This window comes from Ailuropoda melanoleuca, chromosome 13 (assembly GCF_002007445.2).
Source record: "Ailuropoda melanoleuca isolate Jingjing chromosome 13, ASM200744v2, whole genome shotgun sequence".
NCBI classification, from domain to species: domain Eukaryota; kingdom Metazoa; phylum Chordata; class Mammalia; order Carnivora; family Ursidae; genus Ailuropoda; species Ailuropoda melanoleuca.
In genome coordinates, this window is record NC_048230.1 from 31,457,826 (window position 1) to 31,484,146 (window position 26,321).

Genomic DNA, 26,321 nt, shown 5'->3' on the forward strand with positions numbered 1-26,321 from the left:
AATATACTAACACAACAAATTTTAGATAATAACCAATAAACATGGCAACGTGAGACGAAGCAAAAAAAAATTTCAAAAGGATATAAAAAACGGACAGCATGCCCATTGTCTGGGCTTTCCTACACCACGACCACCTCTCCCTGCACTTGCCCAACATTCCTTCTGTGCAGCCCGTGCCGCAGGGGAGACTTACACAGGCTGTGCTCTGGAGGAAGAAACATCGTAGCCATTCCTTTTTCCACCCGTATATTTAGCTGGACTTTGATCCACCATCATTTAGAGAGTTGTGAATCAGGGCCCTTAAAAATCTTGGTTTCTTGGAAACACATAATCGGTTTCTCCTTTTGAGGATTTTACGGCTCGACACCAAGGTAGCAGAGGAGGCCCCCACCACTGCTTGGGCCGTCAGAGCCCTCGACAGACACTGTTCCGGGCCCGGCACGCTGCCCCAGGGAGCCCAGAGCAGCACCCGAAATTCATGTCCACACAGCCTCCCAGAGGCTGCTGGCCCCCAAGCCACCTGCTGTGCCGCTGGGGCTCTGCGGTGTGACAGAGGCAACAACGGAGGCAGGCACGTGAATCTTCGTGAACTTCTCATTTGATGGCTCACGTGCTGTCACTCTCGATAGAGCCAATCGTGACTGACGTTTTAGCAAAGCAATGCATTATAAATTCAATATTCTTTAAAAACTTTGATGCTGTGACAGTGCAAACAGCATTCATTTTATTGCTCAACTGCGGCATGGGCACATACATAGTTAATTTTAAAAACCATTTATACAGATGTTATTGATAAAGCTCATGTAACAACTGAGTGAAAATACAAAGAATATCAAAGCTAAAACACTCTGTAATAAATACAAATACAATGAAAATGATAAAACTTTGTTTTTAAAGTCAGTCTGAGAGAAAGAATATTACATGAAGTGAACTAATTACATCTCGAAAGAAAACAACTCAGCATGTGGTACAATCATCACCCGAACAGACGCGCGCGTCACGTGCCCCCAGCCGGCGCCCGTGGCTCCGCGCTGCTGCTTCCCTACAGAAGCCCCGGGAGCCGCGCTCTCCAACTGCACAGACGCCCGTCTCTAACTCCCAACAAAGCAACCGGTTCAATGCCCCGGAAGTTCAAAGCGGACTTAGTGTTGTAAAATAAAGCGAATTACATTGCATTTAAAAAGAAAGGAATTTTGTGCTCTGAACCGTAAATACTAACAATTGAAAAAACAGGGACGGTAGAAATAAAACCCATTCCGGGCAACAAACTATGTGCAAAACAAAATGTACACTATACACAGCACTGTTGAAAACTCTTCACACCAAGAAATTAGACCTCTGAAACAGAACTCACCTCTGTACTGCATATGAGCTCTACAAATAATCACTGTTCGTAATTAAGCTTTCATGATGGAGAGACAGTGTTTGGAAACGTGACATCACGTATCCGAAATAACACAACTACAGGGAGGGATTAGAAAAAAGCCAGCTAAGAGGGTCGTGTGGAAATAAATATTCACATTACACATGAGGTGCGAGTCCCAGATTCAATGACACGGTGGGGGTTTTTTTTGCTTAGCACCTGTTTGGAAGTCATCAGGGAACATAATTTTGAAAATGAAATCTAAATCATGTCTTTCTCAATCATGGTGGCGATCCCATAGAGTGTCAGGGTAGACTTCTTTTAAAGCTCTAGTAAGTCATTATTATAAAGTTAAAAAGGCACTCAAAAGCGATGGTATTAGCCTGCTTTATTGTACATTATGATAGTAGCATTATTACTGCATCTGTCAGGACTTCTCTGAAGTGTTCATCATGTACTTACTTTCTGGAAGATTCTAAGAGGAGGCACAATTACACTGCACTAGTGCTTTAATATAATATAAAAGAGACGGCCCTGCAACCAACAAGGTACTATTGTGAAAGCTGAAAGCAGATAAATAGTTTAGAAACCTCTTCTGTACATTTCGAGATGTCCTTGGGCACTACTAAAGAATGCAGCAGGAAAACACGAAGTGGGAAGGAAAAGTCAGCAGAAGCACGTTGCCACTGCGCGGTGGGACCGTGACCGGCTGGCATGTAGCAGTCCAATCTGGCTGAATGAAAGAAATTCAAATACTTAGAAACTACACAAGTAGTTCTCGACTTTTTTTCTTTAAACGACAAAATTTCCACTTCTTCTATATCTCCTCCCCCAACCTTCCACCCCATAAAATCTTCCTTGGAATTCCAATACACAGAAGAGAGAAACTGGGAGCTGCTCTGGTAAAGGGGGTGGGGGGGGAGTCACAGTCTCCTGCTCGGATTCCAACTAGGCCTTTCCTCTCCCCCTCTGTCCGTCCTCTCTTAAACCGTTACTTCTGAGGCACCTCGGAGGAACCCCTTGGCTCATGAACACAGACTGAAAACCAATCCAACAAACGAAAGAACACAAAAAGCCTATTCACTTGATGATTAAGCTGCAAAATTTCAACAGAGATATCTCATCAGAATTTGCCCTTGATTCACATCAGTGTAAGAGAAAATATATATATAGTGCAGATACTGGATGGTTGAATTTAAAAATCCATCCATGAGTTCAGATTTTTTCAATCCCTTACTCCAGAATTTTGGTTGCCTTCTGGATTATGCAACATGCCACACACCTTGCAAGCTAAATCTGGATATTTCCAAATCAGATCAACACCAAGGGAACTGGGATTCCCTTACCTCCAAAATGAATTCTTCAGTTCTAAACTAATTCATACCAGAGATTCAGAATCACTATTTCTTCAGTAATCCTACCCCTCCCCACCTCACCTTCATTTTATTAGGTAAAAACAGGATTTTCTAAGCTGGCTGAATATAATGTTTCCTTTGTCATAATTTCAGCTGATTAAAACATCATGAGCAGCTAAACAAAGATACTGGATGGTTTGCTTGATAGAAACTTAGGCCATAATTAAAATATAAATTAGATGCACTTGCCATAGGAGACTGGTTTACAGAAATAGTATATATATTAAAGATAAGCTGACCCAGCAAAAGAATGAAAATCCCATCCCATCCACACAATCTGAGGAGCTATAAAAATGCAGTATTTCCATTTAAGATGAAAAGGCCAAAATACCTAATCATACTGATTTAAGATGAAGAAAATTAGGGTGTTTTTTAAGTCTCTTAAAAACAAGGAGCCCCTGAATGCATCTTACCGTATCAAATAAGCTACTAAGTTTAGACTAAATGGTTGCATTAGGAATCTGACAACCAAAATTATGTGGCTGAATTCCAGGAAGGTCGTGCTTGAGAAATATACAAAAGACTCACTTAGGCTAGGTTGAAACATATATTGCTTTTAAAAAATAATGCTTTGCTATAGAAAAATGTAATTAAACGTGTAAATGGCTTAATTTTTTAAGATAATGATTCCTTTAGCCAATTGTTTACAAAGGTAGAATAATTCAAAATAATTTTATTTTATTTTTTTTACAAAGAGCAAGTACAGGAGCTGTTCAAAATCATGTATTCAATCAAAATGAAATGTGACGTGTACCGACTGCTGAAGTTGTCTTGATGTTTGAGAGACTTGAAATCTGTGGAGCGATTTGAATAGATTACCTTTTATAAAAATAGTAGTAGTCTTTAAGTGTAGAATACTGCCTAACTCTGGAAATGTAGGAAAAGTCAGCATTCTTTAGGTTCAAGATATTAATTTTAAATAGCAGCTGAGTGTGGCCTCATGGCAAAGCATAAAGACCTCTTTTTTTCCTTGAAAAGGAATTTCAAAATTGTCCTTTCCCCTCACAGTGTCCTAAAAAAATTTTAAGGGGGGGGCATTATCCTGTATTTCCGCATTCCGCAAAACTTTGCTGAAAGGAGGCTGGCGGTCGGGGTATAAATAGAGTCCTGGGGAAATCCTTGAAGTCTGTCATTCCACAGCAAACCCACATGTTTCTTCGATGGCTGTTAGCAGCTTTTCATATAACTTTTCATAGCTTTCATAGGGCGGAATGTCTATTCGATTGAAGCTGTAAATAAGCAAATCAGATTGACACAGTTCATTGAGAAGAAGCCAAATGGCCTAGCCTAGCAAGCGTAGTGTTACACTAATTCCGGCACATCACTTCGCGTGACACACAGAAAATTGGAAGCTGGATTTCTCCAAAGCAGAGACTGCCACTTTCAGGCTTTCCTACTAACTTCTGAATAATCTTAAATCACTTGTTACTTATTATTCCTTCTGGAGTTCTTTTAGTAATAAGAACAGCAAATGAAACATCAAATCGGTTTAAAACTAACACCTACAGACACAGAATGAGGGGGGAAAGCTCCATAAGTAACTCACCAAGTGTGGGCTTTTGGCAGGTTGTCAGTGCAGGCATCAATCTGGTGTATGGTGAAGAGTCGTGGGCCTGCGGCACCTGCCAAAGAAGGCAGTGTGGGTCACATGACCGTATCAGTCTCCGAACTCGCAGAATAAAACTGGCACAGAAACTACAGGGCCTAGGGATGGGGATACTGGTGACTCCGCTACAAGGTGCCAAGGGCAGGAGGAAAAGAATCTGGGTTTTGTGAAAACTGGAATTGGCCTTGGATAACACTGGATTCCTTAATGTGCTAGCGTTTCAATTTGAGAAAAAGTACAGGATCTAAATCCTTTGCCAATTTCTATCTTCTATAAAAAAGATTGATGTGCCAAAAATATGAGAAGTAAATGGACAAATCTAAGATCAAATATATATATACACATTCAAAAAGATAACCACCTAAATGCAAATTTAGGTTTCATGCCTCAAACTTGGCCTAGAGCAAAAGATTAGCAGTCCATGGAATAAATTTCAGTTAACATAAGATGCCCTAGAAGTGTACGTGGAAATACAGCTTCAGATGTGTAGTCTGCTGGTGAGTTTTCAAACAGGGAATGTAAGCACAATGCAAAGTATGCTCTCCCTGTGGACACGTGACACTGCGCCTCGCGCAACTCTGGCGAATTCTGCCCCAGGCTTCCTGTGTACGACCCGGTCACGGCTGGCAGCAGTGGCTTTACGGGTGAAGAGCTTCCGAGGGAAAGGGAGCAACTGTCACCCAGGGAAGCACCACAGTCCTTAGCAACATTACCAGCTCATGCCCAAATACACAGCTACACCAAAGAAAATAATTCTTAAAAACGGAAAGTTTGTAAACACACGGTCTGACGCCATACAGTAAGGAAAGTGCTCTGACCAACGGCTTCCACAAACTCACGCTGCCTCTTTCTATTAGAAGAATAAAAAAAGGGAAGAGGCATCCCAAGTGGGTTTAGGTTTTGCCAGGTTGAGCTGTGAAGGTGGAAGCAGACAGGCTTTCTCCGTCGGGATGTGCAACACAGGCTCAGAGCAAGGTGACCAGAAAAGGCAGAGCATCGTCACCTATGGTCTCTAGCGTGCGGCACAATCACAGAGAAGCCCGGCACAAAAGGCTCTCAGGAGGGGAACAAAGGAAAGAAGGAGATGAAGGTATCAAGATATGAGAGTTACAGATACGAAACAGAATGAAGAGAATCTGCTTATAAGCCCACGGGTTGTAAACTATACAGACCACATCTCAACGCCCTCCCCCGAGTCATCAGAGGCTGCACCGTGTGCCCCACCTTGTAAAGCTTTGAAGCCCTGCAGAGGCACTCTAGATGACCCCGTCACAAACTGAAGCAGCCGTGCTCTTCGCTCTTCATCAAAAAACTCCACAGCCTTCCAGAACCACTTGACGACATTGCTGTCTGGCGTGCAGTGTTTTAACCGGGTGTTGACCTTCCAGTCATTAACATCTATCTTTCCAAGTCCACAAATAATGAGCTGTTAAAATATTGCACAAATAATGAGCCAGTGGAAATCCACGTTAAGCCAAAAATCCCTCAAACAGAACTTTAGATTTGTAGCGTTGGCTCTCATATGATGGTTCTTAATCAAAGGTACACATCAGAATTACCTAAAAGCTTTTTCAAAACATACACACCATCAGATCCCATGTTCAGAGATTTTGATTCTGTGAGTCTGGGGTGATACTCGGTACCTGTACTTCAAAGGCTCCATGGTCCCTACGTACCGCAGGCGCCCTACCCAGGGTCTGAGAACCACCACTGTGGTAAACATGAGCTTCAGAGAGAAAGGAAGTCCCATATTTTCACAGAATTCTAAATTCTGTCTAATGGACAGAAAATAGACTCAGAGTAAATACAGTTTATATGCGCCTTCCTTAATACCTGCGTCGTAGCGGGTTTCTGCACTTACTAGCTTCAGGATTTGGACAATTCGGTCCACCTCCCTTGGCCAGCAGACTCCCTACCGTGACGCTGCGGCAACATCTACCTCACGCCATCCTGCGCCAAGAACCACACGGCTCAGAACTCAAGAAATGGGTGCTGAGCAAGCGAGAACAATCTGTTTGATAATCTTTAAGTCACAGCAAAGTACGAAATACAGGACAGAGAGCTCTGCGGGCCATCTTGCTGCACGGTCAGCGCAGATGAGCCGTATCAAAATCACTCTGATACTATTAACACATCTCCTTAGGCTCCAAGACTAACTCATCTCAATAAAGTGTTTGTAACAGTGAATTACAGTGTAAACCATAATGTAACATGCATATCCCCCATTTTATGATTAGATCTATTAATCCCATATAACACCAAAATAAATTATGCCTTTTTTTCATAAAAAGTTTAATTTCATTACCAATAGAAACTATATAATAAACCCTAACCCTACTGAATAAAATCTCTACCAAAGCTTTGACAGTGTTCTGGAAAGATTACTGAATCAAAGCCACACTAAACAGAGAGGTGGTTATCCAAACAGAATTACAGAAGTATTATTAACACAAAAGATATCTCCCCAATTCTTTTCTTCAGAGGAGTGGTGATTATACGGCCAAATTCTTCACTCATTTTATGAACGGATGCAAATGCACTGTACTTTGGAGTTACTGCCATTCCTGCTGTGTTTTCTTCCTCCTCCTGACCACTTCCTCTGGCCATTTCACTACTGAATAGTTTAAACACAAAAGGAATGGGGGATAGTACTGAGTCAAACCAATCTGTTAACAGATTTAGTTAGAAAGGACACTGAAGGGGCATCTGGCTGGCCCAGTTGAAAGAGTGTGTGACTCTCGATCTCGGAGTTGTGAGTTCAAGCCCCACGCTGGGTGTAGACTACTTAAATAATTTTTTTAAAAAGATTTCATTTATTCATTTGAGAGAGATAGCAAGCACAAGCAGAGGGGTGGAAGGGGCAGAGGAAGAGGGAGAAGCAGACTCCCTGCTGAGCAGGGAACCCGCCTCAGGACTCCATCCCAGGACCCTAAGATCATGACCTGAGCAGAAGGCAGACATTTAACCGACTGAGCTGAGCCACCCAGGTGCCCCAATAAATATTTTTTTTAAAAAAAGAAAGAGGGGCTCCTGGGTGGCACAGCGGTTAAGCGTCTGCCTTCGGCTCAGGGCGTGATCCCGGCGTTATGGGATCGAGCCCCACATCAGGCTCCTCTGCTATGAGCCTGCTTCTTCCTCTCCCACAACCCTGCTTGTGTATCCTCTCTTGCTGGCTGTCTCTATCTCTGTCGAATAAATAAATAAAATCTTAAAAAAAATTTAAATTGTAGATTTNCTACGTTTAAAAAATAAATAAATAAAAAAATAAAAAAAGGAAGGACACTGACATTAATGAATAAAATCATGTTTTACATTTATTTATAGATTTCAAATATTTATGCTATTCCTAGCCACTAATTAAATTTGGGACCTCTAGCAGAATAAAACCTCATTGTTTTTTCAAAGTAGTTCAGTGGAAATTCAGATGTACTTGTTTAAAGTCTTAATTATAAAACCAAACTAAAGGTGCTTTAATGACCAGCTTTAAATGAAAACAACAAAAAAATGATTAACTGTTTATTACTACTACTGTTAGTAATGAATGTTTCCAAAGAGAATAAAGATATTTAGATACAGTTTACCCTAAGTGTTTTAATTATTTCTCTATAATCTTGTCTATCAAATGCTTTCTTGCAAAGCTTAGTGTAAATCCAATTGAACCTAGGCTTTTAATTCAAATAAATTTCAATATGGTGGAGACAAAGTAATGAAATTTAATTAAATCAATAACCACTTAATTAGGGACTAGAAAACAGTATGTCCACATAGAAGAATGTACACATAGGACATGAAAACAAGAAAGGATAATATGGAAAAATAAGTAAAGAGTGTTCACAATATAAGAGAGATAGATGGTTTACTTGTAGAAATTCCAAAGCAGGAAAGGCTTTTCCTGTGAGTAAGAATTCTCATAGCATTGCACCATAACACTTCAAAAGCACCAACAATATGACTTTCCTCTAACACTAAGTTAACAGAAAATTCCCCACCTTTCCTTGTGACACTAAATGATGTCATGCATTAATACACTGACCTCTAACTCCTTCTCATCAAATGTCTTCAACAGATGCTGTGGAATTACTTCATTAAATCCTTTCTGCAGAGCCAGGAATTGCGCCTCAATGCCTCGTAAAAATCTCCAGTTCACATAGAGCCTGTAAACGTTGGGCAGGGGTTTCATATGATCAAATATATTCAGATTTGGTAACTATTATGAATCTGTACTTTCACAACATTACACTTTATAAGCACCTAAGCATTAAGAATTTAGTCTACAGCCTGGGGCGCCTGGGTGGCTCAGTGGGTTAAGGGTCTGACTCTCAGTTTCAGCTCGGGTCATGATCTCAGGGTCATGAGATGAAGGCCCATGTCGGGCTCCACACTCAGCACAGAGTCCGCTTAGGATTCTTTTCCTCTTCCTCTCCCTCCTCCTCTGCCCATCTCCAACCACGCCCTGCTCTCTGATAAATAAATAAAATCCTAAAGAGAAAAAAAAAAAATTTAGTCCACAGTCTAAAAGACTCTCAGATTCCTGAGGGTGCTGGACCCTGAGCTGTGAGGTGGTTCACTGTAAGTTAAAAAGTGGCGACATGAATAAAGCAACTCTGCAAATCAGAGAAACTCCTAGCAAACTGGAAGGCAGCTCGAGAGCAGATGGGTCCGAAGTTAAAATCCAGACAAACTTCTTTCTGAACTTCTAGCATGCAGCCACCAACCAGAAAAAAGAGTCCACTCAACCAAAACAGACTATATTTCTGGTTTCATTTCAAAATATAATCTGAATGTGTTGGGTGTTTTGTTTAGACTTTGGAGGTACTGTTAGGGAAGGAAGAGGTAAAGAGACTCTTCATATCCGGAATGAGAACAGTAAAAGCCAATAGTATAGACTTTTTGATTAAATACTCATTGTTCCCTGGAGGCTTTGAAAAAAAAAAAAAAAAACTGGAAGACGTAATTCTACCAACCAAAAATACGCCAAACTACATCTAACCTGCAGCTTTATTTATGCTTTTGACTTGGACTTATAACTAAATTGCCTTTTTATAAAATCTATCTACCTGGGAAAACTTCTCCACCTCAAAAATCTCAGAACTATTCACCTTCCAAATATGTCAACATTTCCTCTTCCAAACTTGGGGAAATCAATCTCTACTCTAAGAAGTTACCTAACATTAGATCCTTTGGCGGACCTCACTTTTGTTTGCTTGTTTAAAAGCATAGCAAAACTGCGCATCTTTACAAAAGTTTTTCTCTGTAACTTTTTTTTTTTTTTTTGAGATTTTATTTGAGAGAGAGAGAGCCAGAGAGCAAGCGAGCGAGCACAAGCAGGCGGAGCAGCAGAGGGATAGGGAGAAGCAGGCTCCCTGAGTAGAAAGCCTGACGTGGGGCTCAATCCCAGGACCCTAGGATCACGACCTGAGCCAAAGGCAGCCGCTTTAACCAACTGAGCCACCCACGCGCCCCTCTGTAACTTTTTTCTGTCAAAACTGTATCCGGTAGGAGATATGACTGTGTGGTGAAAACGTGACTGAGTCCTGGCAAGTGGGGTCCAAGGAACTGAGTAGTCCATGCTAGACAGTCCATTCTATTGCCCCCCTTCTCCCTGTCTACTTCCAGGCCCAGCATCAGCACCAGCACTCCCTCATCCTAGCCAAACATTTAGTATGTAGTCTTCCTGGACATCTTCTGAATAATTATAAAACAAAAACATAGACTTTGTTCCCATGTAATTCCTAAAACTTGCCTTTTTTTTTTTTTTTAAAGATTTTTTTTATTTGTCAGAGAGAGCACAAGCAGGGAAAGGAGAGGCAGGGGGATAAGCAGGCTCCCCACTGAGCAAGGAGCCCAATGTGAACTCCATCCCAGGACCCTGGGATCATGACCTGAGCCGAAGGCAGGCACTTAACCGACTGAGCCACCCAGGTGCCCCCTAAAACTTGCCTTTAAAAAAAAAATGAAAAAGTTTATTAATTTTTTTTTTTAGTTCTCTCTACACCCAATGTGAGTCTCGAACTCACTAACCCAAGATCAAGAATCACATGTTCTTCCAACTGAGCCAGCCTGGTGCTCCTAAAACTTTTTTTTAACTCTAACAACTTACGCAATCTCTTTCTTTCAAACATCCATATAATATTCTGTTGAATGTACGTATGTAAACCGTTCTCCTCTAAAAACATTCCATCAGTTTTCAGTTGTTTTTACAAGTAGTATTCAACTGAACATCCATATTTGTATTTAACTACACATTTCCATAGAATAGATTCCTAAAAACAGGGCTGTGGTTGAAACGCACATGCACATTTTCATTTTGGTAGCTGTTATCAAATTGCTTTCCAAAAAAGCTATTCCAGTGCTCACTCCCATGAACAGTCTGTGAGACTGACGGGCCTCACGTGTCAGCCAGGACAACTTAAGCCAGTAAGACTTAGGGACATAATCTACCCCAAAAAGTACAGCATGTACATTTCTGTGTACACCTGGTCAAATTCAAACGCCTACATTTGATTACCATAGTTTTATGTTTAGAAGAACTTTAGTTACCATAGGCCAAATGATCTAACCCGATACTTCTAAATTCTTCAATCATCACGTGATTATATAAAATCTGAAGAACGTTTTCTTGTATTTATCCCTTACACTCACGAAGTGCTTACTTACAGACGGGGCGGGTGCTGGTCGCACGGCGTGGCAGCGCTCTGCACGGCTAGCTGCGGCAGCTACGCTACAACCAGACCCACGCACCCGGTCTCCTGGCATCCGTGCCTTTGTACAGCCCCTCGTCCACACTGAGCCTGGGCTGGCTTATGACTCACTTTAACAGAAAGAATACAGCAGAGGTGATCTGGCCAGTTCCAGGCTTAGACCTTAAAAAGGTCTAACAATTTCTGCTTGTGTGCTCTGGGAAACCAGCTGCCCCACAGGAAGTCTGGCTATCTTGCTGGGAAGAGAGAGGGCATGGGGAGAATTCCAAGAGGCCCCGGATACCACATGGGGATAACCAGGGAGCCCAACCGACAGTGAGAACTGACCCTAAATGGTGACCCAGGGGCCATTCAAGCCAGCCCCTGGCCATCTGAGCCACCCTGGCTGAGTAAGAGCCCATCCTGATGTCAGTCCCAGTTGACACCACATGGAGGAGCTCTCCCTGCTGTTCTCTACCCAAATTACTGATCCACGGAATTGTGAGAAAAAAGAAAACGCTGGTGGTTTACTACGCCACTAAATTCTGCAGAAGCCTGTTTTGTAGCAATAAGTAACACGACCTAAATACTTCAAAGTTTTTCTGTACTGCCATTCAACAGAGTTAAAATAATTCTCACGCTTGAGAATACAGAAGTGTTTACCTGACATACTCTTTTTTATTTTCTTCAGTAACAGGGATACTCTTGCCATTTGGTTTAAGTTCATGCTGAATAATTTCACCATATGCATTATGTTCGACACAGAAAGTATGGTCCAAAACACCTGTAATATCATTCTCACTAGAAAGGAAAAGAGAGAAAGATATTTAACTGGAAAGCTTAAAATATGGATCCTACAGATGTCTTAATTGGTAGGACAGATAAAACTAAGATAGTTTTTTTTATGACATGACAAATATAAGATCAGATTCCTTTTGCTAGTCATTATGCTACCACACCTCCTAGTCCTTGGGCAGAAAGGTCAAAGAGCTTTCACCTTCATAAACACAGGAAACATTTCACTTCCTGAGTAATGACAAAGCCCCCTGGCCAAAGCTGGGCTACGTTTTACATAGGGAAAACTTCAATTATGCTGTTTTTAGGTAAGAAACTCTATTTGAATCCGGGTAACACCCCCCCCCCAATGCAACCAGATGCCGGAGTGCCCCATGAGAAAGCTACTTGTGTATTTGGTTAAAAATAAGTATGGCCAACGTATATTTACAAACAAATGACCTCTGACAAAACAGCACTGATTCTTACAGATGCCCTTTTTAAAGTATGGTTTCAACAATCACTACCTTCAGCAGGACTTTGCTATTCTCACACATGCAGGATTGGAAGAGCACCTGTATCATGCTGAGGAAATCATCACAAATGGTACTTTTTAAAACAGAATATACTAGATTTTGTTTTCCTTTTTAAAGTAATAGCAATAACCTGTAGGAATCTGAAATATACAGGAAAGCAGCAGCAAGAGCACAAGTCTTATGTGGTCCTAACACTCAGATAATCAATCTCTCTCAATATTCTCTGTGCATCATTTTTTTTTAAAAAGTACATCCATTTAGAAACACAATCCTGTATCTTTTTTTAAGGCTCAGATTCTAACTATAATGAACAGACACAAGACTCAATACATACAGTATCCACACCAAACTGTTATGAAGATCTGGATCAACCAACTCCATGTCATCCAAAGTAATTGACTTCCCAAGCAACTGTTTATAAAAAGGCAATGTGAAGCCACCATCAATATAATGTCCATGAAACACAGCCATTCCCATTATTCGTCCGACAAAGTGGAAATATGATAAATGTTCCTGAAATTGAGAAAAGTTTATATAAATACTCAAGTCAGACACTATGCAGGGAATTTTTAATAAAAATTAAGCAACATTCATCATTCATCTTTTTTTTTTAATTCAGGATTTTTTTTTTAAGATTTTATTTATTTGACAGAGAGATAGCCAGCGAGAAAGGGAACACAAGCAGGGGGAGTGGGAGAGGAAGAAGCAGTCTCCTGGCGGAGAAGCCTGATGTGGGGCTCGATGCCAGAACGCTGGGATCACGCCCTGAGCCGCAGGCAGACGCTTAACAACTGCGCTACCCAGGCGCCCCCGTCATTCATCTTTTTTATAAGTATCAATTTATACTCTACAATTTATTTAAGTGGAAAAGGCTGTCATATCAAAGGTCAATAATCAATAGGGAGAGTGTCCATAGGGCATGTTCAAAATTCTCTCCATTGTTAAAACATTACACCAGGGACAATGCTTCTCCCAGAGAGTACAGTCACTCTGCAAAAATTATCTTTCGAAATTAAGTCCGAACTACGTTCCCACTGTAGCTTCATGAAACCACTCACAGATCTCGTTCTCTTCCTCTCCTCTCGTCACCTGCTGAGCCCTTTACAATCCTGACTTGGTTGTGGAAAAAGCAGCTTTCAATCCTAAACTTCCCTATTTCCTTGACCTAACCAGAATCTCAACTTCAGAACACCACAGATTTAAGAGCGCAGATTTCATGTCCAACTTGGACCAGAGCCCTAATTCTGCCAGTAACAGCCATGCATATTTGGGCAAATTACTTCACTCCTATAGGACTCATTTTCCACATCTGGAAAAATGAGGGTAATAACAGTATCTCAAATAGGTTTCTGCAAGGAGTAAAATGAAATGATGAAGCCCGTGGCACTGGATGGGCATACGGTACACATTCAACCAACACAAGCTATTATTAATATAGTGGCAGTGACGGGCTCCCCAAACAGAGCCTTCACCTAAAAATCTTCCCTTTCTAAAATTTCTCTGCAATGAACCTAACATTTCTACCATGTTTGGATATATTTGGTCTTTTATGATAGTTAGTTATTGGCATTTAAAATTTTTTTTCTTCTCTAGTTAATAAGTAATCTTTAAGTTCATCTTTAAACCCCCCTTTTATCTTAAAAATAGTTTTTTTTAAAGAAAATATTTAGAAAACAGACAAGCAAAAACAAAAGTCACCCATAATCTAATACCTGGAAATAACCTCCATCAATATTAATACTGTAGAGCCTTTCAATGTTTACACATATATGTATTTACCAAAATCATATCATCTTATTTTGTAACTTTCTTTTCACTTAATGTATCATGAGCACTATATCTTCACCTGTCATTAACCACTGTCCCACAGTGTTATTTTAGTGGCTATAGAATATGCCCTTGTATGGAAAGCTAATAGACATAAAAACAACAAATTAATCACAGCTACTACCTTCCATTGAGTGCTTAATAAGATATAACAGGGTTACCAGTGCGCATCACCATGCTGAGTACTGACTGCACAGGGTCCCGCTTAACCGTCACAACCCTCCCGAGGTTCACACTATGTTTATCATTATTAACAATGATAAAATGGAGGCTGAATCATAAAGCTAGAAAGTAACAGGACCAGGATATATGACCTCATGTCTTTCTAATTCCAGAACCTATGCTCTTAGCCATTAATGTAATTTTGCTTCATATCATAATTTATTCAATCCCTCTCTTACGGACAACAATATTGTTTCCAATTAGGGCTACTTTAAATGATGCAGTGCATATCCCCGTGCACAAACGACTGCATATACCCACATCATTTACTGGAGAAAATTTTCCAAAAGAGGACTTGCTATGTAGGTAGCGACTAGGACAAGGACAGTAATCCTCCATCGTAAACTACGCTGACACTTCAATATGAAAAGCATTACAGGTCACAAGTTAATTCACACAGTCATAACCACCAATCTTACCGGGTTAACCGCAGAATCAGGATTGATCTGCAACGTATAGATATCATCTCTTGAATACTGGAAGAGGCCATAGTAAGGATTCAGCATTTCATGTGACAAGAGATATAACCACTCCCTAGAAAGCAAGACAGGACACAGGAATTTTTTAGCGAATGAATATTTTTGTTAAGATATGCTATTAATTATTTTAGCAAGGAATTTTTTAAATAAAAGAAAATAAAGCATCACTAACTAGCTCTATAAAATGACATTGGAAAAATCTACCATGCCCAAAAAAGCAAACAAACTCTTGTTTTATTATATTGAAGTCACTTCTCACTCTATTCAGGGCAATTTTATGACATTTCGGTATATGACCGAGAGTCACAGGACTCAGAGAGTAGAAAGGTATTATCCAGAAGTGCCAACTACTCGTTAGCTGCTGCAGCCTAGTGATCTGTAACCTATTTAATTACTAAATAAATTTCTAATCCAGGATAAATATAAAATGAAGGGAAGAATATGGTTTTGTTTCAAAACATCCATGTGGTCTATACTATTCTGGTCCATTCCAATTACAGCCCATTTATACTGGTTTATACTGATAAAATATTATAGCACTGATTTACTCTCACTTTTAGATAAGGCTCTGTTTTGTTGTTGATATTGTTTAGTAAGGCAATCATCCCATTTCATCATCTTTTTTTGTGTAAACCTTAAAATAAACCATAATGAAAGTATGAAGTAATCAGACACTGCAAGGCATTTGGTGTAGGGAGGAACACAAGAGCAAACCTGCATTTGGGGTGTAGGTCCCATAGTAATTGGTTTCAAGTGTACATCGTGTTTTAAAAAAACCACATAATAAACAGTACTAGCACCTGAAACTTATTAAATCCTTTATGTTTTTCAAAGTATGAAAGGTAACTTGTTATTCATCTTGGTAAAACAAAATCACTAGTCTAGGACTTAAAGAGATGTAGTTCTAGTCTCAATTCTTGTCATTCTCCCACCAGGAAAGGTATTTAAATATGCTCTGATATTATGGATTAAACAGACTGAGGGGCACCTGGGTGGCTCAGTAGGTTAAGATCTGCCTTCAGCTCAGGTCATGATCCCAGGCCCTGGGATCAAGTCCCACATCGGGCTCCCTGCTCAGTGGGGAGTCTGCTTCTCCCTCTGTCCCTTCCCCCGCTCATGCTCTTGCACGCGCTCACTCACTCTCTCTCAAATAAATAAAACCTTTAAAAAAAAGACTGAAAAATGTTTTTAGGAAATGCAGTGAAACACTTGACAAGTAGTTAAAGAAAAATGTTTCAAAGTTCTGTAAGTGATGGAGTCTAAATCAAATCACTACCATTTATGTAATACTGGAAGAACTCTAGAGATTAAAAAAGGAAGTGAGGGAGGTCTCCCTATAAACAAGATTTGTCAACACACTTAACAAGCTCACCTAACAAGTCCTCTATGCTTTCTGATGCATTATTTTTTTTTTAAGATTTTTTAAATTTATTCGACAGAGATAGAGACAGCCAGCGAGAGAGGGAACACAAGCAGGGGGAGAGGGAGAGTAAGAAGCAGGCTCACAGCAGAGGAGCCTGACATGGGGCTCGATCCCATAACGCCGGGATCACGCCCTGAGCCGAAGGCAGACGCTTAACCGCTGTGCCACCCAGGCGCCCCTGATGCATTATTTTAAAGAAAATCCAAATTTTTGTTTTGTTTTGCCAAGTATTTAGAACACACATGTAAGCAGATCCCAGCTACTCTGGGGTTCCACTATGCAATAAAGAGCAGAAAAAGCATTTCACTGCCACGTCGCTTTTAGTCTGCCCAAACCCTGGCAGTAATGAAGTTAAGAAATAAACAAAAGACTGACTACTTATTTGACTATATATATAATTACAGCATTTAGATTTCATCAACAGATAATTAACAAGTTTTCCCGAGAAGCATTCAAATTTAGTTAGGAGCAAATTGTAAGCATTCCACGGAAACTAACGAGCCCTAAGTATGATGTACACGTGATCAATTCTGAAATTCCAAACTAAAGAAACCATCCATTTATAGGTAAAAAGGCCACAGAATAAAGAGAAGCCTACAGGTGAAAACCAGTAACGGGACTTGGTGGAAACACAAATTTAATTCAGGCTGGATTTAGATTAGGGATAGAAGAATTATCACGATGGTCCTTAGGACATGTCAGTACAGAAGTTATAATGTTTCTGCTACATCTACATAAAGTAATTTTTCACAAACCTGAAAAAAAAAACCTACATTTGAATGTACGTAGCATAAACATTACAGCTTCTATATTGAAACATTTTAAAGACCACTTATAATATATACATATGTATGTACACGCCTCCATACTTACATGCACACATAGACATTACTTTAACAAGGTTAAAAAGCATGGCAATGGGAGCAAAGGAAAACAGCATTCAGTTTAGAATATACGTCATTAAAATCTCCAGACGGTTCCTAACAAAGTAAAACAGAGGGAATAACACATCCTGAAGGAGAGAGACGGAAAGCATGTAGGGCCTGGGGGCCCACCACTGCCCATGGAGGGTTGCAGCTAGTTTTCAGAGGAAGTCTCGCTGGGCTGGATAATCCAGTAGGGAGCTCTCAATCACTCAGTGGTGGCAGTACTGCGCCAACCTCATCACAAACATATCTATGAGGATATCCTCTGTATTGCAAAAATTAGGGAATGTTACACTAGAAAATAAATATCACCAGAGGAACCTTATCTTAAACTTATGAATATAACCATATGTCATTTACTCATAAGCGAGTCTTTACCTGGCAACCCCTCCATAGTCAAGGCCTTCTTCTCCACGAAATTTTATCATTAATCGCTTCCACAGATCTTTTGGTCTCATTTTCATGACCTGCCGATAGGATTCCTGAAAAAAGATGTTAACATACTATTGTTACTAGGTGCTTTCAACTTGTTATTTAAATTCTCCCTTGCATTCTACCTATAAAACATACATTTACTGAAATGAGATGAAATCTGTTCAACAATCAAATCAATGGATAAACTCCAGGTGTTTGAAACCTCATGGAACTTATAAAAACAAGATGGATATAGCTTAATACTACTGAAATTAATTCATCTGATAAATACTAATAGCCTAAGTACAGAACTCCATATTCAAGTTCTACGAACCCAGCACACTCACATTAACAGAATCTGACAAAAATACTAAATGTTTAAAAGTTGGATGACCTAATTCTAGGTCATGGGCACCAACAGAAAGTAAAGATGAGAAAAAGAAAGTTCAAAAGAACATAAGTAATCATTTATGTGATCTTCATTAAACCGGCATCTTCATATTATTTTAAAATACAAACGACTGACTTACAAACAAGGTCAGAATTGTCCCGAGAGAAAAAAGTTCATCCTTAAGGAAAAAGGTTATCAAATCCCCAAATATCTTTTACCCACAAATCCTCTAATGAGTGGGAAACCCCTGCCTTGGACCTCTGCCACGTATTATGGAAGAACTTTGAAGGTGATAGTAGGGCTATAAAGTCCAAAGATACAAGAATATACTAGAAAAGGAGATTTTCAATAAATTAAGGAAGCAGTCAAAAAAGAATTAAAATGATTTTTTGACTTAAGAGTCACTCGTCTTTTGGAAGAATTAGAAAGTAAGGGATGGATAGTATTTGCTGTCTTTTTAAAACTCATTAACAGGACAGGGGCACCTGGCTGGTGATGAAGCATGCGACTCTTGATCTTGGGGTTATAAGATCAAGCCCCACCACGGCCATAGAGTTTACTTTAAAATATATATATGTATAATAAAAAAAATATATATATATAAATTTATTAACAAGTAAGTACTTGCAATGCAGAGAGCAAGCTGAACCAACTGGAATGTTTCACACTCTTCATCCCATTTAAATGTTTATCTTCTAGATTAAATCTCTGATATTATTGCCTTTATTCCCCACAATTAAAAAAGAAATTAATGAAAACTGTCCCATTCTAGCGAGAAAGGAATTCCAGAAAGTATTCTTAGAAAACAATGAAACACTGAAATTTAATGTTTTTCTATTTTAAGACTTGTAAATTTACCTCAAAAATCTCTTCCCTGGAAACTTCAATGCGGCAATGACCAGCTTGAGGCTGCTGTTGGGAAAGTTCCTGCCGCAAAATTTTTAGTTTCTGAACCAGGTCTCGCTTGTACCGCGGGACTGTCAGACACTCCGCGTCGTCGGGGCATAACGACACCACCTGCTGTTGCTGCTGGTCTTTCAACTGGTTCTGCCGACTGAAAGTAAACAGAAATGCTAGTATTTTAAATACAAGAGATTGCAATTATACATTTAAAAGAGCATCATACTAGAAAGCAAGTCTACCTGTATAATTTTCAGTCCTTGTGATATTCTTGGCTTGACATTTTTGATGACGATAAACTACCTCCAGTTTATTTCTCAGAATCCACACAAATTTATAGAACAGAACAACAGAGTTTTATCCATGCAGCTTTATTTAGCTGCTGAGAATAAATTTCTCAAATACCGTCCTCCATTTTTTTCTGCATAGTTGACCATCACCCATTTTAAAATTCAGGCATATGCCAAACCCTGTGCCTGTTATCTCGAGTCTGTCTCTCTGGAAGAGACACTTTGGGCTGGCAGTTTGGCAGGAGCCCCTTTCCTATACGTGCTAAGTCTAGACCACAAGAATTTGGAAGATCACGTGAGTTACTGGCACAGAGAAATGAACACATCACAAACATGTCTAAATGCCTTATAAAATGACTACTTTTCTTTTTACGGTGGTAAAATATGCAACACATAAAATTTACCATTGTAACCTTTTTCTAATATATAGTCAGTGGCATTAAGTACATTCATATTGTTGTGCTAAAGAGACTTCTAAGTGTGCACATATATGGTTTACCACAAACACACGAAAATAATCTCCCAAGTACAAAAGAAATATAATACTTTTAAAAGGGCACATTGCCTGCAGGTATTTTTATTCCCCGGCAAAAATACTGTAAATTACAACTAAGAATTTTTTTTTAAGAACCTGATGATATAATGAACTACATAATTCCAATAAACTATCAGGAAATAAAAAATCCAATAATTCATTGTTGATACCCATGCAGACACTGAATCATTTTGGAGTTTAATTTTACACACAACAGACAGGAGCACAACTTCCTAACCTAAAGGTAAAGGGCAATGGTAGCTAAGATAAACAAAACTTTAAGGTGTCTAATAAATCGCCCCAAACTTATCTTACATACAGTGATTCTTATGTAGCAGGCCAAATTTTATTCCTGAAACATGTAACTTTCCAGAGAAAATACAGCTTTCATGAAAATCACAAATCACTATTTACTACTATCACAAACATTAAAGATGTTTCCTATATACACATATAAACAAAATCAAAACAGAATATTATATTAAAGATATTCCACGTGCTGTGATGAGCCCTGGGTGTTACATGTAACTAATGAATCATTGAACACTACATCAAAAACTAATGATGCATTTACTATACAGTGGCTAACTGAGCATAATAAAAATAAATAAATGAATAAATATACTCTCTAAACAGCTCTATTAATCCTATGCCAAAACAAACAAACAAACAAACACCAAACAAACTTGGGTATATCTCATACCACACACAAACACTGAATTTCAAAATCGATCAGAGACCTCAATGTAAAACTGAAAGCCATAAAACTTCTGAAACACAGAAGAAATTTTTCATGACCTGTATTAGGCTAAGATTTCTTAGATGTGACACCAAAAGCATAATCCATAAAAGAATGAATGGGAAAATTGAACTTCATCCACATTTCCAAAGATACTGTTAAGAAAATGAAAAGACAAGTTATGGACTAGGAGAAACTCTTTCCAAAGCATACAACTGAATGCTAAAAACTCAAAAATTAAAGGAACAACTCGAGTTTTTTTAAAAAGGAGGCAAAATATTTCACCAAATCAGACACACAGATGGTAAATAAGCACATGAAAAGATGCACAACGTCATTAGTCAGTAGAGAAATGCAAATGAAAACTACAATGAGATACCACTGCACACCTACCAGAGGGTCTAAATTTAGTAGGCTTAACCATACCAATGTTAGCAAGGACGTGGAGCGACTACAATTCTCACACTGCTTCGGGGAACGTCAAATGATACAAACACTTTGAAAAACAACCTGACAGTTTTTTAAAAGTTAAACAGAAATCTATCATATGATGTAGCCATTCTACTCCTAAGTGCTCATTTATCTAAGAGAAGTGAGAGCATATGTCCATATAAAAGCTTATACATAAACGTCCGTAATAGTTTTATCTGCCGTGACCAAAAACTGGGAATAATCCCAATGTCCATCAATAGGGGTAAATGGATAAATGAACTGGTATATCCACATAATGGAACACCAACCAGCAAAGAAAATAAACGAACTATACACACAAGAGAGACGAATCCCAAATAATCATGCCGGGTAAAAGAAAACAAAAAAGGCCACATACTGCAGGAATGCGTTTATCTAACACTCTAGAAAATGCCAACTAACGTATAGTGACAGAAAGCAGATCAGTGGTTAGCCGAAGATGGGGTGTGTTTTAGACTGAGTTGTGTCCAAAAAGATGTGAAGTCCTAACCCTTGGTACCTGTGAATGTGACCTTATTTAGAAAGAGAGTCTTTGCAGAGGTACTAAGAGAGGTCATACTGCATTAGGGTGGCCCTAAATGCAATAAACTGGTATCCTTATAAAAAGAGGTAAATCTGGATGCAGACATACAAAAAGGTATAGAATAAGAAATAAACCTTGGCATTTGTCCCCGGTTCCTGACACAGAATTCCTAAAATCCTTGAAGTTTCCGGAGTAACACACATGATAGGAGTATCCTTTGTTCTAATATTTGTTCTTTGCCTCCAGTTTGACACAGAGCCCCTAAATCCCTTAGAATTTCCTGGGTATAGGAGCATTTTTTGTTTTAATGAGGTGACTCTTGGTGGGGCCCTAGATACCTTCAGGATGGGGCCTGGTTGCTAGAAAAACCAAAGCTTGATTAGAAGCCTGGAACTTCCAGCTCCATCCTCCCAACCTCTGAGGAGAGGGAGAGAGCTGGAGATTGAATAATTGATCATGCCTATGTATGACAACTCCACAAAAACCCTCAAACGACGATGTGCAGAGAGATTCTAGGCTGCTGAATACACGGAGGCACTGGGAGGGTGGAGCACCTGGAGAGGGCCTGAAGCTCTAGGCTCCCCCACACCCCCACACCTTGCCCTATGCACCTCTTCCATTTGGCTTTATTATAAACGTAACGGCAAATAAAGTATTTCCTTGAGTTCTGTGAACCATTCTAGCAAATTACTGAGCCCAAAGAGGGAATCATGGGAACTCCCCAATTTACAGCCAGTCAATACGAAGTACAGACAGCCTGGTACTTGGGACTGGCTTCTGAAGTGGTGATGCTCTTGTGAGTCCCTAACCTGTGGGGTCTGATGCTAACTGCAGGTAGTGTCTGTCAGACCTGAATTCAATCGTTGCACACTCAGTTGGTATCCCGAGATCTGGAGAACTGGAAGGTCTGAGGGAAAAACCCACACATTTGGGGTCAGAAGATCTGTGTGTAGAAACAGATCACAGAAGGCCATGTGAAGACAGAGATAAAAACAAGATGGAGATGATGTGTCTATAAGCCAAGGGAGAGCCAGTTTTTCTGGCTACCATCAGAAGCTAGGAGAGAGGCCTGGCACAGATTCTCCTTCAGAGCTTGCAGAGGGAACCGACTCTGCTGACAACCTGATGCTAAACTTCTAGCCTCCAGAACCATGAAAGAATGCATTTCTGTTGTTTTAGACCATGCTGTGTGTGACACTCTGTTACGGCAGCCCTAGGAAGCTCATACAGGGGGAAGCCCTACAGGAGCAGGACTTGGCAAAGCAGCGCAAGGAAATTTGGGGGGATGACGGGTATGTTCACTCTCTACATTGTGGTGATGGTTTCACAGGTGTTAGAATATGTCAAAACTTAAACTGTACACTTTAAATATGCAGTTTATTGGATGTCACTTACACTTCAATAAAGGTGATTTAAAAAAAAAAAAAAACACACACACCTCTGGGATGGGTTCAGCTATCCTGGAGCTGTTTCTGATGCACTCACGGAAGAAATAAAAAACAACTACCCTGTAAAGCATCCTGTCTCCTCAAGTGCACTACGAGGCACCTGTGGTACATACCCCTTCCCTAACGCTCCAGGACAGGCTCCTGCTAGCACAGTGGGATTAAAATACTCATGTATCAGAATAAAACAGGTCATACTCTTACATAAAATTTCATCCAACAAAACTAATTTATAATTGAAGAGAGCAGACATTGTATCACATTACAAAAAGCATCTTCAGTCTTTTCTTTGTTCAGGCTTGCATTTTAACATGTACTGTTTCAAAAACTTACTTTAAAACTAAATGCAAGTTAGCAGAGAGCCGAGGATCTGTAAACTGTGTTGTTCTGTTGTTATGGTCAACGAAATAAACTCTGCCTGTTGCAGTATTACGGATCTCCCATCCAGGAGGCAATGGACCAAGCTCTTCACAATTGATGTTGCTAAGATCCCTGCAAAAACAAATATAAAATAAAAAATACCTCATTGCTGGGCCTGCTGGGCCAGGCAAGTGTAAATGACACAGAACAATTCCATGAAGTCTGAGAAAATGTATTGTTTCAGAAACCTGAGATGTTCAGCTAGAATCCTTAATTCCCAATGGTTTAACAAACTTGCATAGTCAAAACCCAATTCATAAATGGCTCGGGAACTTATCACATAGCCTACATTTTTAGTAAGTTCATTCCTGGGCTTTAATGTAATGCAGATTTTAAATTAACTAAAAGCAATCACAACATTTGCCAACATAAACTGTGCTTCAACACTTGTCTGACAAAATGTCAGTGACATAAGGAATGAAATGTTTTCTACAATTTCCCTTCAATTATTACTTTCATTATTACACCATAAAATTTGTGTAAATAAATGTTCACTCAGTATTCATCTTAAACTCTCCAACAAAGCAACACTGGAAATGTTATTGAATTTAGAGACCCTGAAAATAATCACAGTACGGATTTTAAAGGAAAACTGTTCCACTTCGAATTTTGAAAGTATAAAGCTTGTGAATGAAGAACCTTTTTAAGACACCTAAGGAAGAATTCTCTAAAGCTTACTGCTACAGTAAAAAAAGCAGTAAGACTTTTAATGGATCAAAGACCACTGTTATTGTATTACACATTCTTAAAATACTATCATATATAGACAAAGATTTACAGGACCTTAAAGAATAAAATAAAAACATGTCTAATGTAAACTTAAACAGTAACAATAATTACAATGATTAATCTCATGTTTTCAAAGTTAAACTAGAAATCATGTTTTAAAAGTTAAACTAGAAAAAGATTTTCCTGAAATAACCTCTTGGTCATGGTGAAGCATAATAATGGACACATCTAAGCACCCACAGATTTGTTGAAACAATGATTTGACTTCTGCTTATAGGTGCTCCAAGACACTCTGTTACAGAAAAACTAAAGCTTAGAAAATACACTGCTAGTCTCAAAAGAAGAGAGAGAAAAAGTTCCAAGAATCTTTCTCAAATTAAAAAAAACAAAAACAAAAACCCATGGCTGGAGCTGGTACTGACGGCAGGCAGGCAGAGGGGTAGGGCTGCCAGAGAGTAGTTGTTAACTGGGAAACTCAGCCCCAGGCCAGCAGCAAGTTTGGAAAAGGAAATCTGGAACTTCCCCACTAAGCTGAGAACTCAAAGGGAAGATGAAATGATTCCAGGAAAACTTCCTAAATTCCCACTTTAGGTCCACAGAACTCCAACCAGTTAAGATCAAACAAACTCACAAAGATCACCACACACTCCAGAAAGAAAACTCACGATGACTGAGAGTGAGTGGAAACAATAAACCACAGAATTAGATCCCCAAATACTGTCAGAGATCACACAGAACGGCTATGATATGCAACGTTTCAAAAAAGAAGGAAGGGAAATAATTACAAACTATCAATGAGAGATTAAGAATGAACAGATGGATTTTTTAAATGGAATTTTTAGAAATGAAAAGTGATTACTGAAATCAAATAATAATTCTTTTGATATAATGCAGAATTTGGTTTTATTCATTTTATTTAGAATTTTATAAATCTATAGTCATATGTGGGAGAGCTCTGAAGAATGGGTTAAAAGAACAGAAAACTGGAAGCAATCTTTACGTCCAATTAGGAAATGATAAAAGAAAAATGGTACGTTATATAGCCATAAAAATACAGATCTGTACCACAAGACCACATAGTCAGGGTGAAATATAATGAACAAGGCTTATCACTGTTTTAAAGAGAAATGCAAAAGATGGCAAAATGGGACTTCTCAAACAAATCTAAGTTTACTGGATATCTTATAAAATTAAAGTGTCTGAGTTACACTATTTTATAAATGTCTTTAAACAGTGATGATATTTTAATATAATCTAAATATTCATGATTTGCTTTGACAAAAGACCTTCCAAACAAAAGGCATCTTTACTTAAAGGATCCTCCAAAACAAAAGATATGATACACATTTTTACAGTTACAATTTGGAACATAGAGACTAAAGAAAAATAATCCAGAGCACTATTTTAAAATCATTATTCAATACTCAACATAAAATATTCTTAAAACTTTATAGAAACCCTTTAATCACAAATGAAAAACTGACCTGTTTCCTCAGGAATAAGAGAAACATGACCAACAGTGGTGCCAAAATCTCCCTCAATCTCATCTTCTGATGCCAGTTTACATACTATTCTTTCAACAGATACCTCAAGATCAACTTTCCCACTATTGTAAATCATTTAGTTCAAAACTATTATTTTTCTTCTATACATTTCCTGCCAATGATTTTAAATTATTTTATAGAAAAGCTCATTATTGACCTACAATTTGATAAACACTTCTTTTCCTAATTAACAAAACTCTTGTTTCTAAAAGTTAGGCCCTTAGTTTTTGTTTTTTTAGTGAGCTTATTATTAACAAGCTTTTTATTAAAACCAAAATTTCCTCCCCACTACTTTTTAAACAGTTTATATTATCAAGAAGCAGAAATGGCAACCTTGATACAATAATGAATGACTGCACATTCCTTGGTTGCCACCCTCAAAAGATTCTAATTAAGCTGTATCACAAAGTAAAACATTACATTATAATAGCTTCATTAATAAATATCAGTTGTCCCTTGAATAATACAAGTTTAAAGTGTGAGGGTCCACTTACATGCAGATTTTTTACAGAACAGTACTTAAGTATAAAGTGTCTTCCCTTCCTTAGGATTTCCTTAATGTTTTTTCTATAGCTTACTTTACTGTTAAGAATACATATGTGATACATGTAACATACCAAATCTGTGTTAATCAACTGTTTATGGTATCAGTAAGGCTTACGGTCAACA

General features: G+C 38.9%; 1 protein-coding gene across 1 annotated transcript in view; it reads right to left on the reverse strand.

Annotated features, from left to right (window-relative positions):
• Window positions 1-679: 679 nt before the first annotated feature.
• SMURF2 (SMAD specific E3 ubiquitin protein ligase 2) overlaps window positions 680-26,321 on the reverse strand; it is a gene marked incomplete at its 5' end in the record, with an annotated part of 94,312 nt that continues 68,670 nt past the window's right edge. The window contains 10 exons of the mRNA XM_019805169.2: window positions 680-4,007; window positions 4,325-4,400; window positions 5,609-5,810; window positions 8,418-8,538; window positions 11,728-11,865; window positions 12,709-12,887; window positions 14,843-14,957; window positions 17,630-17,733; window positions 18,915-19,110; window positions 23,293-23,451. Coding sequence (XP_019660728.2) covers window positions 3,908-4,007; window positions 4,325-4,400; window positions 5,609-5,810; window positions 8,418-8,538; window positions 11,728-11,865; window positions 12,709-12,887; window positions 14,843-14,957; window positions 17,630-17,733; window positions 18,915-19,110; window positions 23,293-23,451 — 1,390 coding nt within the window. The remainder of the gene's footprint in view (window positions 4,008-4,324; window positions 4,401-5,608; window positions 5,811-8,417; window positions 8,539-11,727; window positions 11,866-12,708; window positions 12,888-14,842; window positions 14,958-17,629; window positions 17,734-18,914; window positions 19,111-23,292; window positions 23,452-26,321) is intronic.